The 18,086-nt window shown below is 41.8% G+C and overlaps 2 protein-coding genes across 3 annotated transcripts in view; both read right to left on the bottom strand.

The window, feature by feature from the left end:
- polr3a (polymerase (RNA) III (DNA directed) polypeptide A) overlaps positions 1–6,663 on the bottom strand; it is a 64,098-nt gene extending 57,435 nt beyond the window's left edge. The window contains exons 1-6 of one of the 2 annotated variants that reach the window (XM_085902966.1): positions 6,361–6,663; positions 6,089–6,168; positions 4,896–5,172; positions 4,604–4,722; positions 4,368–4,479; positions 2,771–2,864 (exon numbers count right to left, since the gene is read on the bottom strand). In XM_085902966.1, the coding sequence (XP_085759092.1) occupies positions 2,771–2,822 (52 nt within the window). In that variant the 5' untranslated portion in view covers positions 2,823–2,864; positions 4,368–4,479; positions 4,604–4,722; ... (1 more) ...; positions 6,089–6,168; positions 6,361–6,663. The remainder of the gene's footprint in view (positions 1–2,770; positions 2,865–4,367; positions 4,480–4,603; positions 4,723–4,895; positions 5,173–6,088; positions 6,169–6,360) is intronic. The other variant, XM_085902965.1, reaches the window with a different exon arrangement.
- Positions 6,664–7,017: 354 nt separating this feature from the next.
- hs3st3b1b (heparan sulfate (glucosamine) 3-O-sulfotransferase 3B1b) lies at positions 7,018–15,890 on the bottom strand. The gene is made up of 2 exons (XM_085904044.1): positions 15,141–15,890; positions 7,018–9,010 (listed from the first exon to the last, which is right to left on the bottom strand). The coding sequence occupies exons 1-2, from the start codon at positions 15,635–15,637 to the stop codon at positions 8,392–8,394; spliced, it is 1,116 nt and encodes a 371-aa protein (XP_085760170.1). The 5' UTR covers positions 15,638–15,890; the 3' UTR covers positions 7,018–8,391.
- Between the last annotated feature and the right edge of the window lie 2,196 nt (positions 15,891–18,086).

The following is an 18,086-nucleotide window of genomic DNA, read 5'->3' as shown; positions in this document are numbered from 1 at the left end:
GCTCTGTACAACACAATGCCATTGTGAATAGCATTAAGTGATACAAGTAATTTCATTTCAAAACGAAAATGAAAAAATGACATTTCAAGTACTAATCAAAATCAAAGACGCCCCGGGAAACAAGAGCCTACTTTATTTTTGTAGTTTTCAGACTCTCTGATCATGCACCTCCTGCTTCACCTTTTGCAAACATTCCCTCTCTCAGTTCAGGTTTCGCTTTACGTCGTCATTCCAGCTGTCTCCAGTCTGGCTGTCCTGCGTTTATCCAGTCGAGCCTCGTCTCCGCTAGCCCTGCAGTCCCTCGACTCTGACCTCAGCTCTCCTGGCGGGTGTGATTAGACCCCGGCCAGGGGGTTTATGACTTTATGGACAAAGGGGAAGGGGGGCTGTCTAGTCTTATCATCGCAATGTTGGAAAAAGTTTTTGGAAAGAACCTACCAGTGCTAGTCGGATAGCTGTTCAACTTGGCAATGTTGTAGCTCAAACCTTCCGAAGGACATTTGTGTGCATATTGCTAGATGGGAGGAAGCTCCCACTAGACTTTTGCCTAAGGGAGTGTGGATCGGAAGTGAAAGGGTTGGCTTTGGGAATGCGGGGAATCCCAGACTTTAGGGGGCAGGAAAGACGTCCTGAGGCCTACAGGTGGGATGAATGAAGCCACCAAGATGTGAGACGTTTGCTAGATTTTGCGCACAATGGAATTTCTGGCTAAAATTCCCATTTGGGAAATTTATCTTGTCACCAAGAACCCTGTGACAACTCCACCCCACAGTTAAATGGAGACAACTGGGAGTTGCAAGCAGGTGTAGCGGTGCTTCCTCTTGGAAATTCCCAAACATACCTTGAGGTAAAAACGGAATCATTCATGTTGTATTTCGCACCCTCCAGCCCCTCTTGCTGGTAATCTTTTAAAGCTTGGTGTACACTAATAACTATAAGAATGTTTGACATTTCACCACCTAATCAGTCCTACTCAGAAGAAAGGGCACTTGGCAGACATGTCCATCAAAACTAAGTGTCTCAAACCCACACCTGAAAACATAGCAAGAAAAATGAGCCTAAAATAGCTGATTCAAAGCATAAATGCAACTTTTCATTTCAAGCAATCTTGTCCTGGAGATTTGAAATCATATTTGAACCATATATATATATAGTACCAGACAGCAGATGAAGACCACACACTGAAAAAAATTATCAGTGCTCCTTACTGGAACAACACTCGCTGCTCGCCACTTTAATTAGAGCTCGTGATCATAATTAATCAATCACAGCATTTACAACACTTAACCACATGTAACTGTCAATTTGCTAACGACACCGTTAAGCTGTCAGTTGGGAAGCTTCAATGTGCCGTTCGTCCTTGCTCTTATGAGGCCACGGCGCCCGCTTCATCTCCATCTTGGCCCCGGCACCGCCCATAACGAACCTTATACGCACGCTGGGATTAAATGAGTAATAGAGTAATGAATCGGGGCACGTACGGGTTGAGTGGGGCTCCTCAGACGGACGGACTGTTAATATCTGCTACGAGATCCCGAGGCGGGAGATGCCAATTACACAGCACGCAATCCTCCGAACCATTGGCCAGGAAAGAAAACTGATTGTGAGTGTGTGAAATTGACACAAAACAATCTCAGCCTTATGTCAAATCAAATGGGAACACGCTTGCCATTTCACAGAGTGTAGGCAGTATTAGTTGGCGGACTCGCTGCAGGCAGTGTTAAGATGTGGCGCCTCTCCATGGACGCCATTTTGGATCCAAGCCAAAACTATCTGCAGAATCTGTCAGACTCATCTTATGGTTGTTTTTAGCTAGTTAATATTTGCATCAAGGATGATTTAATGTATTTGTGGTTTCTCTGTTAGACGCTACAAAAAAAAAAGAATGCCGCGGAGTTTGACCTCTCAGAGTAAATGCGGACAAGCTGTAGCGACATTATTCCCATGTGAATTCCTCACTTCCCCCCCATAGATCACTATCTTTCTGACATCTATTCTCTCATTTCATTTCAACACCTCCACGCCACTTTTTTTTGAGTCTTTGAACCCCAACACCCTCTGATTCGTCACAGCCGTCGCAAGTGTTTTTCCGCCATTCTCCCATCACGGCAAAGTAACTCGAAACCACATGTTGCTGTCATCCCGGTACGTACCTGTCCATCAAAACCTTGTTGAATATCCCGGCACCTACCTTGGTCGATCCAGATCCATCCATGATATAATAGTATATAATACATACAATGTATGATCTATACAATGGCAATATAATATCATAATATAATATAGCAATTTAATATAGCTTTATATACATATGTACGCGTATATATGACATACAAACATATGTAGTGGAATAGAAGAAATATATTAAAGTAGTGCTCAGCTTCTTCTTTTTAAACATATAGTACATTCATAAGCACATAGTCACTAGTATGGTTGGATAAAACTTTGTTGAGTTTCCCGGCACCTACCTTGGTCGATCCAGAGCCATCCATGATATAATAGTATATAATATGTACAATGTATGATCTATACAATCGCAATATAATATCGTAACATAATATAGAAATATAATATAGCTTTATATACATGTATTTATACTACATACACACAAATATAGTGGAATAGAAGAAAAATATTAAAGTAGGGCTGAGCTTTTTTTTTATTTTTTTAACCTATACTTGCATAAACACAAACATGTTTTTCCCAATAGTCACTAGTGTGGTTGAATTAACTGCTAGTTATACTGTAGCAATTGAAATTTGGTACTCACTCAGTAGCTCGTCTCTGTTCACAGCCATGTTGTTCATGTCAACAACGCACATCTGCACGGATGTGCTTTCAACTGCTGAAGTTGTCAAATAAATCTAAACAGAGAGAGAAAAAAAATAGCATTATGACAAACCCCTCACAATAATCAATAAATCAATTGCCAACCAATTGTATGAAAACTTCAAAAGCATCACAACAAGCAGGTAACCAGACCGAGTTGTTTACACACAAAATGTCCGCCTTTATTGACCAGGTGTATTTGCTTTCACCTGATCCATTCATTTCTCCCTGCATGTGGCAGACGTTTGCGGTGGCGGGATCTCTCTCCCGCCTGAATCATTGATGAGCCTTCAGCCCGCCGGCGTAATCCCGACCGACACTAAAAGTCTGTCTAGATTTAGCGTCATCAAATTTTCATCGATAAAAGTGCGGCAGCGGAGCTAAGACTCTTTGCTCTCCCAAGATGCACTCTGGCTTTTACCCAAATTTCGCTCTGTTCATGCACTAAGCTAAGATGAAGTGGCCAAAATAGTAGAAACAGTCGTGATAATTGTATTGTCGTAAGATTACACTTCAAGAAAAATCAGTAGTACGTATTAGTGTTTTTTTTCCAGGAACTTGAAGAAAAGATTAGATGGAGGTAAATGGTAGCTAATAACATGAGGCCTCTTATCAGACAGGCCATTAATTGCCTGGCGGGGTGCAACTTGTCAGCATCAAAAGAATGTCGCGACGGGTAGATAACCCCTTGACATGGAGGTAATATTTCTAATTACCACCCACTTGTGCCACTGTCGCTTCCATTTTATTCTCAACAATCCCTTCCCCCCAGGGCACTCGCATTATTGGCGAGAATAAGGCTGAGTCGCGCGGGCGATTCCCTCATCCTCCTTCCAGCACTTTACGCCTAAATTCTACTTCTTCTCTTTCTCCTGTAGCCGTCCACTTTCTTTGCTGTTGAGAGGAAAGGTAGGTGGCAGCCTCTTTTCAACCACTTGCACCTTGTAAGAGTGCCGCGCTGTAAAATATGCATGACGACACATTTTCAAGCAACCCACTGACTCCGCGCTAACTGGGGAAAAAAAGTATAATTAAAAGTTGCTGTTTTTTTAAAGTAAGTGCATTTGCAACCCTGCAGGTGGAAACAGAAAATGGTTGCGGTACTTATTTAAAATCTAAATGAATTATTTAATCTCTGCGGGTATAAAAAAAAAAAAACGTGAATAGTAGCATCAAACTCCATGACAATGCTCACGTAGCACCCTGCTAGAAAGATTTTTACTCTTCCTTCCTTTCCCCATGCAAAAAGAAATTACCGCCATCCGTCTCCAGATACGGCGGCCTCCGGCGGACCCGATGATTCCCCCTGATGATAGCGGTGGCCGGATGCTCTTGCCGTGTGCATTATTGATGGTTGCACGCTGCCACCATTTTAGTGCCTCAGTAGGCTAGCAGCAGGGGGAGGTGAGCGCCATGTATCAAGTGAATCAAGAAACATTCAAAGTGGCACTAACATGTAAACAAAGAAACCCGAGGATTGCGTGGGAAGGGTTATTGATCTTATGGAGCCATATTTACATATCATAATATATTCTCACCTTTGTTCAATCAATTTGGCAACATCAGCAACTGTAATGCCACAAACATCTGTCTCGCTTTTTAAACATATTCTCTTTCATCCATGCAGCACACCTGTCGGCCATCTTGAGCCTAAAAGAGAGGGGGGTTATGAGGAAGGGAGCACACGTGAGAAAAACACTTCAAGTCCTGAGATTATACAGGCAAAAATAGGCTGTGTAAAAATAAAAAATTCTGATAATGTCATTCAAAGTACCTGTGATGAAGCCCAAGGATAGTTTTGTTGTTCTAGGAGGCTTTTCTTGGCATTTGCGTCCGACCGTTGAGTGTTTTGTAATCTAGCCAAGATCGCGTGTGTGGTGTCCGCTGCATCTGCTATTGGAAAAGAAAAGCAAGCATACACAACTAAATTATTAAATTTACCCACCCCCACCCCAACAACTACTCCTGACCCCGCAGCCCTTCTGGCATGTTTGCCGCCTTACGACAAGTGAATGTTGTGCAATTTTAGTGAGGCAGCAGCTTGAAGCTAATGCGATCAAACGCACCATAGAGCGAGCTGCTCCGGCGGGACGTGAGGGTTGGGCGACTCGTGAATCGGTGGGCTTGCGTGCCAAGCGCTGCCAGGTGTCTTCGCCCTTTCCTGGAGCACTTGTATCCATAACAGCCCTGGAGGCATGCCGGATGACAACGCGTCGTCACCTGCAGAGGCTACACTTTGTCATTGTGCACAGCCGCCATGTTTCTTTGTTTCTTGATTCTTGTGGAAATCGTTTCCCGCCATCGCCTGGCAGCGTGCCCGGACCCCCGTCGCTGCCGTATCTCCTAGAATCAAGTGGAGTGTTGATCGGGTTAGCCAACAGTAAGTGCAGGTGTAAGTCAGGCGCTTCCTGTTTGTCTTCCTCGTGTCTTTCAGCGCTCCAGCTGAGCAATTATCTCGACTTGTACACATCCATGATGGTTTCTGACAACAGTTTTTTTTTCTCCAACTTCTCCCCGAACCTGATTGTGATGTATTGTTAAAATTTTCTGTCCACTAAACATTCCACATAAATGTTTTTCAATGTAGCTTTTGGGTTAGCCAATTTAGGCTTTCAAGCCTGGTAGGGTGTACAGTTAAGGTTTCTAAATTTGGTTCCTTTGTTGGGTTCCTAAGGTTTTTTGCAGCGTTTTAAAACCTACTGAATAGTTGTTCTTGTGGAAAGGTGTTTGTGAAGCTTGTAAACAAAACAGGTGAGCCCTTGCTGCTGCCACGTCTCATTACGGAAACATCGGTGGCTTTTACGAGAAAATAACAATTTCCAAACAGCTGCGGGCCATCTGAAACCACCCGTGCTGCTTCCGTCACGGCCCTGCCACACTGGACCAGAACAGGAAGTATCAAAGAACCCATCGAAATTCTATTACGCTGATTCACATTAGGGTCACGGGTGAACAATAACCTATACTGGTTGACTGGGCGAGAGGCTGCATGAGTCCATCCTGAACTGGTCGCCAGCCAATTGCAGGCCTAGCAACCGTATATATTCACACCCAAGTACCATTAAGAGGCTAAAATTGACCTAACATGCATGTTTGTTTGTTTTTTATTTGGAGTGAAGCTGCACTACCGGAAGAAAGCCCACATAAGCACGGGACAAATAGGCTGAAAAAAAGGCTGAATTAAAACCTTGAACCTCAGAACTGTGAGAGACATATTAACCATGTATGTAAATAAATATTAATAAAATAAAATACATACAATTCTCAGCTTCATGATGGAATTTGTGTCACTGAAAACTGGAGGGAGGCAGCCCAATCTTGACTTGAGTGCTTTCTGACCTATTTGAAAAAACATTCTATTTCAAAAATAATGAACAAACAACCGTCATACGTAAATTCTATCGAATTATTTCACGTTGTTAATACAATGTAGTGACAATATATCATATACACACCATCACTTCATAAAATAAATGTAAAACTACTACATGTTGACTCATATCTATCTATACAAAAGTAAAAACGTCTTACCTTGGTTACGCAAATGTGCGTCCATTTTGTGAAAAATAAACGAAAAGGAGCGTTTGACCAGGCATCCAAAAAAAACAAAATGTCCTCGAGTAGCAACGTTCATGTGTTAGTCTACGCGTCCTTAAATGACCGCTATGTATTTCTTTTTCTTACCAAATACTGTATCTCCATGATACGTATTAACCCTCATTTAGAATAAATAAACAAATTAACACATCAAATTTAACACTTCTGGTTTGGACCGGAAAATTCGCCATCTGCTAATTGTTCTGCTAACGGCTAACCCAATTGTCGCGCCTTCACAACCCGGAAGTGTCTCTGACGTCATATCCTGTTTATAATTATTAAAGTTAATCAATGTGAATTATTTTTTAGATACAATATATGTACAATGCTGTGCAAACATTATGTATGCAGTATAAAGATTTTTTTTCAAATGTACAGATACATTCAATACTATGCATCAATGTAATGCATTTGTTTAACATTTTTGCGACACTTGATAGATTATAATAATAATAATTCTATCAATACACAAATATGATTTATACTATATGTATTCTGTATAATGTTTTTGCTGCCGTACAGTAGCATATAACGCATTGAAATTGAATCCCTCATTTGTGGATATAATTCAAAAAGACAAAGCCAGAAGAGTTTGGTAAAATATATACTCATTTATTTCTTCATACAAAGAAATATTATGAATGTTTAGTATTTAATTGTCTAGAAACAGCCGCTGCATTTCGCTCTTTGTATGGTGTGTAAAATTCACTCACCAAAGACAATGATCTTTTGAACATCCGTGTCACACGTCTTGTTGTGAATAACACAAACAAGTCAGGTTGAATAAAACTCAACCGCATATAAACAATGCAGCTGCGAGTGCAGGGTCACTTTTTAATCTCGTTTTGCATGATTGCGGCGGTCCCATTTAAACCCTCCATCTCAAAAAATCTTCAGTCTTTCTATGCAGGACATGACAACTCTAAATGCTTCTTTAAACATTGCACCGAGGATACAAGATGTGGACACACGAGTTGGAATCCAGGAGAAAAAGCAACTAAAAAGAGACAACAAGCAGTCGAAAAGAGTGGAATCGTATAAATTTAAGAGGCACAACATCAGAACGTTTTTTTTGTTTTGTTTTTGTTTTTGCTACATTCAGGCCTCACGTTTTAATACGCGACGTCTGCTAATGTACAGTCAAACAAAAAAGCGCCACGACAACCGTGCGCAATCTCCCTTCTTGCATATTAACGATTCAAGTAGAAAACAAACAAAAAAGAAAAAGCAAAAAGATAAGGCGGTGGGATATGTGTAATTTTGATGTATTTTTGCGGGCAGAAAGTTGAGTAAGGATCGTGAGGGTTTAATAATAAGGCATAAAACATGTTGGTTGGATACTAAAACACTTGCCTACCAGTGTTAGTAGTTTTACTAGTGACACTATCATTAGAAGGACAACACTGGCAATTTTAACTATGGTAGCTGTAAATAGTCATACTAGTGATAGTGGCATAACTAGTATCACCAATAGCAGTAGTTTCATTGATAGTGTTTCTAGTGAAGCTATTGTTAGTTGTGCTACTAGCAATTGTAACAATAGTAGCCATAGTAGAAATTCTAATGAGAAATAAGGAAACCTCTGGGAGCACTTTATACCCGTAACCTGGCGCTTTTTACTCGGAGTTCTGTGTTCAAGCCATCAATGCTTCTGGTTTTCTAAATTGGAAACCAGTGTAGGACATCATGCGGGCTGGAATCACTTGCCAAATGGACAAAAGGAATGTTCATTTAAAAAAAATGTGTGAGCCAGATGCTATTAAAATTATGGTTAGGCAGCTTAGTGAATTAATTGCTTAAAAATAAAAATAAATTATTATAAAATAGATTTCTGTACATTTTACATATATATAGCAATATCTCCACATTTTGCCATTCAATTACCAGGGATCTGACAATAATAATAATAATAATAATAGTAATGATAACAATAAAAAATACGGATGAAGTCTTTTTCTGCCCACATCAATCCCAGCCAAAGTTATGCGCTGTCATCTGGTAGAACTTCATGTTGAAAGGCCGGTAGAAGTCTCTGAGGCGGCGCACGACCTCGGGGCGGATGTCGGGGTGAGTGCGCCCTTTGGTTTTGCCCAGGCAGTGGGGCTTGCTGCTACCCTCGGCCTTCTTCAGGCACGGGAAGCCCTTTGTCTGGTTGAAGTAGAAGTGTTTGTCAGTGATGATGCGCTTGAGGCCCAGGAAGTCCTGCACGCGTCCCAGCTCGCCGGCCGGGTCGCTGATGAGCCGCTCGCCGCTCACAAACAGGATCTGCTCCATGGGGAAGTACTGCAGCCAGTTGTCCAGGTGCTTGGCGTAGATACCGATCTGGATGGCGCTCCAAGACGTGTCAATGAGGCCAGTAGTCCTGTTCTTGAAGGTGAGGCTCTCGAAGGACGGAATGTCGGGCTTCTTGGACAGAGTCTGAGTGTAGTCCGAGATGGCCCGGGTCACCGGGTCCCGCACCACCACGATCAGCTTGGTGTCCCGCGACATGGCCGAGATCCGGGCGGGCGCTTCTTTGGTCACGAAGTAGCTGGGGGTCTTCTCCATGGTAATCTGGCCTTCCAGGGTCTTGGGCATCAAGTCCCTGTCAGGACAAAAGACGGCAGTTTAGCCATGTTGTGTCACCTAATCAAGTAGATGGAATGTATTTGTGATCAATGACTTACAGAGCCCCACTTAGCCTCATTGGAGGAGTTAAAAAGCAATTAGTTGCTAAATTAACCTGATTAGCTCAACGCATTAGCATAATCACTCACTCTCAAGATGTCGTTCTTTGCACAGATTGACCGGGGGATTTATAAATGACCGCTAAGATGAAGAAATTCTGTCGTTGTTGTTTTGCTTTGGGAGGTGTGATAAAACTTTAAAACAGTTTTTTATTTTTTCTGATATTTATCACTTGTATTTTTTTTTGAAGACACACAGAAAATGTAAAAAAAATAAATAAAAAGAAAAACAAGTTTAATCCTATTCGGTGGCGCAGACATTTGGGTTAGCGATTATGCTGATCCGAGCGGCACGAATCCCTCAAAGGCTTTGCGATTGCAGGAGCGTTAAAAAAAGGACGCTTGGATGGCAAAACAGTAAAAAAAAAGCGCCAAATTCCTCAAGAAGAGGCCCTTGTGCTCATAAAAAAAAAAAAAATCTTCACCTCTGACTTTTCTGTGTTGCCAGAAAAGTGGGGAAAAGAGAGCGGGTGGACTTTGGCTCTTTGGAAATAACAATGGCTATTCTCCTCCCTTGTGATTTATGAGCTGATTCTCTTGAAAGATGCTGTCAGCGAGCTCTTGTGTTTCTTGACCGCCTTTTCAAAGCCGGCCCATTGTGAGTTGCGGCGAAAAGGTCCGAAGCACAAGAGGCGCTGTGCCGAGAAACCTTTCAAGGGGTACGCTTCAAGTGGAACGTGCAAAAACATCTCAACGCCAAAAACGTTTATATGGACGATAAACCAAAGATTCTTTTTTGGCAACGTTCATCCCGCTTTAAAAAAAAACAAAACAGAGACAGAAAGTCAAAAGCAACGATAAGACACAAAGCAGAGGCTCTTGTCACATGACGCCATCAAACGGAGGTCGGCCGCCCACCATCCTGCCCCCCCCCCCCTTCTGCTACCACCCACCAGTTCCCAGCTGAGATAAACAGAGAGGAAGTGGGTTATTTCTGTCTGATGTGTCCTTCTTCCTCCTGTCGCGTTTGATTGGACGATAATGGCCCACCGCAGGCTGGTTTCTATTTGATACAAAAGGTTTGGATGCCGAATGCATTTGAATGTCAAATGATGGAGGGATTGTTTGATTTGAATGCAAGCAAATAATCGGGCCGGAGTTTGTGTGGCAGAGTGATACTTTGTCTCCTTTTGATGATACCGCACCAAGATGACCACTAGCTAGCTAGTTGAGTGACGGCTGTGCTATCAAAGGTGTTTTATTAATACCGATTGTGTGAAATCGGGAAGTACTGAATTCAAATTTCAAAAGACGAGCACTCAAGAGGAAACAACCTTTGCGCCCACAAGCGCCATCAACACTTGAGTGGGATCCAAAAGCCACTCGAGCGCCACTCCACATTCATTCCCGCCTCCATTGATCCCTGAGATTTCCCGGCAGACTCCATAGGTCCGACGGCAAAGTGACATCTCTCAAGAGGGGAAGGAAGAAACGAGTACTGAAAGGCTGCCTTTCTTCTCCAGAGAGCCTCTCATCCTTATCCAGATCCTTCACATGAACATCAAGTGGGAGACCCAAAGATTTTTTTTTTTTTTGGTTTTGTTAAAGGATCCAATAAGGATCTTAAACGCCACTCGATTGTTCACATCAAGCATGTGCTAATGTTTACACGGGGACGCTCGCCTTCATGTGAGTAAGCTTTATTGTGCGCGTTCATCATCAAAACCGAGCCATTGCGGGCTTCTGTTGTATATTTTATAAAGTGGCACTTAAGCACAAACAGAAGCCAGACGTCGTGAAATAAAAGTCTGCGCCGACACGGACTTTAACCGCGGAGTGCGGGCGTCGCTCGTAAATCCAAAGCGTAGAAGACGACTTTGGAGTCGAGCCCGTTGCGTCGCTACAAATGTCAATTCACCCCCATAAATTGAATCGAAAAGCTAAAGAAAGAGTACGTAGACCGCTAACCCTTGATGTCATCCAAATAATCGTAGTATCGGGATGACATCGAACGCCGTGACAACTTTGCTGTGTCATCAAAATCCATTGAAGGAGGCCTCTGCTATTGTGACTTACTGCAGCAGAAAGTTGATCAAAAAGCAGGATTTCCCCTTTACAGCGACACTTTCAGATCCCGATCTGGTTGAGAAATGCAACTTCGAAACGATGCCAGTGCCTGGGAACACGCTGACCCTCCGTCCCAACCCGAACCCGAGTCGACCCTGACCGCTGTAACCCGTCCCCATCCATCATCAAGCTGTTGACTACAAAAAGGGTTCGAATCCACACGGCGTCTTGGAGGCGACATCAGAAAGTAGTGAAGCCATAAATAGAGAGCAGAGATGATTGTGGTTGGGGTTGCGGTTGACTTGTGACAAGCTCGAATGATTCAATTCCATAAGTAGCCATCATGCGTCCTCCTTAAAGGAGAAAGAGGGGAGCGCCTCTAGTTCGTAACCGCGACGGCCCAGAATTACCCGAGGAAACCGCGGCTGAGCTAGCAGCATGTGCTACGGCGTCAAACCGAGTTGCAGGTTCAGCTTGGGAGAGTTTAGCTGTGTAGGGGATGGCAAAAAAGTGGCGAGCTGTGCAATGGAGCTGCAGGTGAATAGTCAGCGTGTGTGTGATTGTGTGGATTTCCCGACAGTTGACATGCACCATGAGACACGCGACGCCTTGATCTCGCTGCAGCGAAAATGAATAAAAGATGAAAAAGCACATGCCATCTCAATCCCTGACTCCACACATGGGGTAGAAACAAGGGGGGGTTGTTTTGCATTCCTGGTAGTGAAGCCTTGAAGGGTCAAAAAGGTGAAAAAAAAGGAAAAAAATCAAGCAAATGTTTGTCGTTTCCAGGAAGGCAGTGTCACTTTAGTAAAAGCTAGCTAGTTAGCACTTACAACCATGCATGACCACTAGTTGGTTTGAATACAGGTGAGTCGCTGTTGGTATTAAGCGGACAGGGACGTCCACATCTTTGAGGACATTGGCGAGAGACTCTAATGAGCTCTGCGCTTTTACTGCCTGGCTAATGGAAATCTCAGGAGACCCCAGTCATATGTCTCCCGGAGGCGGTCGCCCTTCTCCTGCAGCCTAATGGCCACCTTTGGGACTTCATACCTGGGACAAGGAGTGCGGCTTCATCACAGTCACCTCCTTCTCATTTTTAGGAGAAATCGCTGGATGGTAATAATGATTAACGTGCGTGTTATTAATATTGGCGCAGCCTCTGGGAAAAGCCGAAATTTAACGGACTGTGTGTTTATATAGTAGCGGTGAACTGACGTTTACTGGGGGGAGGGGGGGGGGGGCGTCTGAATTATCACCTCGTTAAAAATGAGACTAATTTGAAAGGGACACACAGGGAGTGTTTGTGTTTTTATTCTGGATTGTGTTAACACAAACACTAATGTGTATGCGTTCGCAGTGGCCGTATTGTTCCGATCGGAGTGCGCTGGGGTGCTTGAGGGGAGGGGGGGGGGGTCTTCCCGCTTTCACAATTAACCACTTGTAATGGCAGCTTAGGCCAGGACTGGAGGGGGGGGGGGCAAATATGCTGACCAAAGGGGGACACTTATGGTCAGTGAGGCCTGCAGGGAGCGTTGCCCCTCATTGGACGGGTCAAGCGTGACAGTGGAGGACTGAATGAGTGAGGTTCACACATTTAGGGGGAAGGTTGATTTGAAAAGATAAATTGATGGGTATTGGAGGTGGAAAGCAACAAAGTAATTCTAGGTATGGTAGCAACCGTTATGTCCAGTGGTCAGATGGTCAACAGATGTGTGACTGACCCTGCACGCCCTCCAATCAGATTCGGGCAGTCGATAGCCGCGGAGCGATTCCCGTAAAGGTTCCGCACCAACGAAGATGTTCGTGTTGGCCAAACGGCGCCACAGGAGGAAACGTGACAGTTTGATGCTTTTGAGAAATGGTGCAAAAGTTAACAAAAGGAGCAGGTGGGCCTCTTTTTTTTTTTTTTTTTTTTTGGGAAGGGGAAGGAAGGAAGGTCACGGGCGATAGACACTGGACGGGGGTCACCTGCCGGGAAACTCAAGCGCACCCCGCTAAGGATGAATAAAAGAGTGAGCAGCCATCCAGGACTGTCCCGGATGCGTCACAGGGGGGCAGGAAGAGAGGAGTTTGGAATTTTAAGGATTTGGGGACAAAAACTTTCAAAAAGTCTGTCAAGTCTGAAATCACAAGACCACTAATGTTATTATAACAATTCTTACCATTGCTTTATTTTTTTTTATCATTTTACCGGGCTTTAGTTGCTTTCACTAGAAAAAAAAAAACATGCTAACGCTAGCCAGCCACACACTCCAGACCAGCAAACAGGTGCAAAGACAAAATGGAGAAGGAAAACAAATGCACTTTTATTACGGAAAAAAACAAGTGAATGTATTTTTTTGGTTTGAACAATAACAGTTAAAAGTGTAGTGGAAAAATGTAGTGCCACCTACTGATCACTGTGAGGAGACAATTAAACTATACCAAGTGATCTATCCGTTTTCTATACCGCTTATCCTTATTAGTCTCGGGTGAGCTGGAGAAGTTGGGAGAGGAGCACACTGGGCTGGTTTTTCAGCCAATCAGAGGTCACATGGAGACAAATAACCATTCACAGCGATGAACAATTTCGATACTTCAATAAACCTAACATGTAGTATGTTTTTTGGTGGTGGGGGGGGGGGGGGGGGGGGGCATACAAAAGGCCATTGCAAAGATTCCAATCTCAAAATTGTGAGGCAAACATTCAACCCACGAGAAAATTAGAAAAAAAAACATGATCAGTTTTCCAAAATAAAAGGTGAATATAAATATTTTATGGCATATTTTTATTTTAGAATCTGATTGAATGAAGAACTACAGAAATGGGAAAATATTTACTGATGAGAGACTGAATTTCGGAGCATTTGGATACTTTTAAATTAGACTAGGTCTGTAAATTATTCGATTGTCCAAAATAGACGATCAATGCATTTTCAATCCCTTGTTGCAACTCTAATAAAGTTACGCACTACAGCAATGCCACACACAAAACTAATATTGCAACACTCACACATATAAAGATTATTTGTCCTTTTAGAGAGTGCAATGTGGAAATCCATGTGAAAAAAAAAAAAAAAAAAAACGTTCTGATTTTATTAAGTTTTTGGGTCAAGCTGGGGGGAAAATAAAGACAATATACACAAATTGGTCATAATAATGAATTACACCTTTCAGTTAATGATGATCAACTCAATCTAACTATTCATAAAACTTAAACTGTCCTTTAAAATTACATGAAATAAATAACTCAAATAAATCAACAAGAAGACATGAGCCTATTTACCATTTTAGCACTTTAAAATAAACCAATAAATAGATAAATAAATAAATAAATAAATGTAATTATGCATGTTTTGCCATAAAATTGTCCTAAAATTTGTTTTTGGGTTAAGAGCAATAAAATTGTCAAATTCTGCAGAATTTGGGAAATTTGAAAGTAAAATGTGCCAAACCAAAGCTGCTCGTTTCATTCAAACTAAACATTAGTCTCACACCAATTTATGCAAGTAATAAGCCGCCAGAAGAGCTGCAGTGTTGCACCGCGTCCAATAGAGATCAGTACACGCTGCACATATTTAATAGCTGGAAGAAAAAAAAGCACACATTTCCAGTTTGTGCCAAGGTGCTTCTTTTTGGATTAAGGAGTTGATTAAGTCTTAAATGGTAATCTTAAATGGTAAAATACATAAATCACACTAACCAAACAAATTGCTGCAAAAAACTGCAAAACTCTATTGCAATCCGCGGCAACGTACTTTTGCATCGAAGGGTGAATAAAGTAAAAAAATAAAAATAATTAAGGGAAATATCACCGACAATGCATGAAATGGTGCAAAAAGTGTGAAAGTGAATTAGAATCCGTGCCAAAAGTTCTTGATGTTGCAATCAAGCGTCATTAAATTTGTAAAGCATGAATGACGCAGACTAGGGAAGGGAAGAATTTGATTTTCTTTTTAAATTCGATCAAATGATGAAGATGAATGAGTTGGGTCTTACCTGTACCACTCGAGGCCATTGTCGTAGTTGCGGTCGAAAAAGTGCGGCTCGGCCCCCACTGCCCTGATGTCCGGGTGCACGCGCAGGAACTCGAGGAGCGCCCGGGTGCCTCCCTTCTTCACCCCGATGATGATTGCCTGTGGTAGCTTTTTGCTCCCAGCGCCGTTGGAGAAGCTCGACATCGAGCTGGGCTCCAGCGCCCGGGGCTCTGATTCGTCGCTGAGCAGCAAGTCCCGGGACCCGGCTCCACGGGCGGCCCCCGGCTCCTCGTAGTCCACGTCCTCCCACCGGAGCCTGGAGAGCAGGTCGGCGCGCTCGGTCCTCTCACCCGCCGCAGAGACCGGAGCACCGTCCCGGTCCCGGTCCAGCAGCACCCCAGTGGAGCAGGGACCCACGCAGGAGTAGAGCACGAAGATCCAGATGAAGAGCATGATGCTGAGGAGGAGCGCCTTCTTCTTGCGGCAATATGGGCTGGGACGCGGTGGGCTATATTCCATAAGCCTCCCCGGTCACAGGCACGTCCCAGCGGGGCATGTCGCCTCCGTCACTCCGGTAATCCGCCTTGACGATTTGCGCTCATAGCTCACCTGGAAACGTCTCAAATTAGGTGAGTTCAATGTCGAACAAATATTTTAGGAGAATATATCCGACAATGGAGGATCATAGAGTGGATTATAAATCATTTTTACACGACTCAAAAATAGTGTCAAAGTTGGTAATGTCAGGTCCCTCCGGATGCCGACGTAAATTCACCTCACATCGGAGTCAGGAGACGAGTCGCGCAGAGCTTTATATAGCAGCGGGGGAAATGATTGGCAGCCGCAGTGGCCAATCAAAACGCTCAATTGGGGAGAACACGCAGCAGTTTGTTGACAGAATCCAGCCAATTAGGAGGGAGGAGGGATCATGGGATCGTCAAGTACGGGCATTGAAAACTATTGATAACTTACCTATTTAAAAACTACCCACATTCTGATTTTAGTCAGAATTCTGACTTTATTCTCAGAAGTCTGACTTTAAAATTGAATTTTGACTTTATGTTCAGAATTCTGACTTTAAAGTTGGAATTCTCACTGGCTCTAATCGTCTCCCGTAAAAAAACTGCACTTTAAAGTGTTAGTTAATTTTACAAAGCATATCATTAATTAAAATTAGACTCAAATTGTAACGATCTTATTACATTTATAATAATGCATTGCTTAATTGAAGCATGTCACTCAGTCATTAAAAAAACAGGGAATGCATATGCAACTGTTGCATTTAACAAAATCAAGCGATGATCTTTTATTTTTCCCAATAAGGTTTGACACAAATTCTTTCAAAGGAACATGCATATGGTCACAATTTTATTTTTAAAATTGTAAATAAATTAACAGGGAGTCAATTTAAATCACATTGAAATCAACACCAGATTATAGACTATGTGGTAATAAACAAATAACTTCTTCAAAGACTAAACTTGAAAACAATTTAATTTACTAGGTAACTCATTTTAATTACTGTGTTGCATATTAATTGTGTGAATGTAAATACATTAAATCAAAAACTGAAAAAGTTGAATCCATTTCTGCTACTGTATATTTTTTTAAAACAAAGATGAATTCTAAAATGGTATATTTAATAATTAAGTTGGACATTTTTGGATAGTTATAAAGAAATCAAATATTTACAAAATACCACAAAAATAAACAAGTCCAATGTCTGTGAATGTACACTAAATAAAAAAAATATGTGCAATTAAAACTCTCAGATTTCTTTGATTAAAAACAAATATTTGGAAAAAAGGAGACAATTTGGTGACTTTTGGAATGTGCAAGCAGGCTTACTTTGATCCAGCTGTGTGTTTGGTCGGAATCGCTGTTGGCTTTCCCATCTAAATGTTGCAGTTCAAAGGACACATACACAGTCACAGACACAACTTTGCCTTTTTTTATAAGAACAAATAAATGACATTTCTTCCATCAGCAAACTCATAAATGTCTTTGTCTCTATTGTCTACCCAAAAGACAAAAACACAGATTTCTCACAATAAAGTTTTTCCCTGTCATTTGCTTCTCAGCACAATTTAATGTTGCCAATTTAAAATGCTAAAGTGAGTGGACTTTAAACATGGCCATCGATCACCGGTTTTGGAACCTATAAATGATCACCATGTTCTTGGCAAGGTTTAGCACAAACAAAATAGTTACGGTAAACTTTGAGCACTGTAGTGTCGTAACAAGCAAACAAAAACATGAACATTTCAGATCACTATCTTAAGGTTTGTCTTAAAAAAAAAGTAGTCATTTGCTCATGAATATTTTTTCCAAATTTAGTCCTTTGCAAAATTAATTTCAAAAATAAAAAATGTAGTCATTTGCTCACTTACTTTTGTTTTCCAAATTTAGTCATTTACAAAATTAATTTGGAAAATAACTTGCCATGCAACCAAAACTTTAATGTCAACATTGATTGTTGAATTATTTTTTGCTGTCATGCAAATGTTGACTTTGTGAAATCAATCAACACCTAAACACAAAAATATGCTGACCATAAATTCGAATTTTACCAGAGACAAAGTGACTTTTTTGCAAAATATATTTTTGTAGAAAAAGGCTTAGTTATTTGAATATGGCCATTCAAAACATAAGTTTTAAACGTGTTCAAACAAACAAAAACAGATCACATTGCAATCTTTTATTGCTACATGTATCTCACGCGGTTTGTTTGGATTGAGGGTCAACTAAGACTACAATGTTACAATTTCATATGATTTTTAACGAGTACAATGTTTCTCAACAGGATGCTGACATTCCCGTATTATTTACCTTCCAGTTAGCATACGGCTAATAAAATCTGAGATATAATGTTGCGTTTCACACGGATGAAAACAAACAAATATGTGTTTAGCGATGGTTGATATCGGATCTCCGAGCAGGTTGCGTGTTTTTCCGTCTTCTTGTTCTT

The sequence above is a fragment of the Syngnathus leptorhynchus genome, chromosome 22, assembly GCF_054491065.1.
Source record: "Syngnathus leptorhynchus isolate UIUO chromosome 22, UIUO_Slep, whole genome shotgun sequence".
Classification (NCBI taxonomy): Eukaryota; Metazoa; Chordata; class Actinopteri; order Syngnathiformes; family Syngnathidae; genus Syngnathus; species Syngnathus leptorhynchus.
Note: the sequence above shows the minus strand (reverse complement) of the source record. Positions and strands in the feature narration are given on the sequence as shown.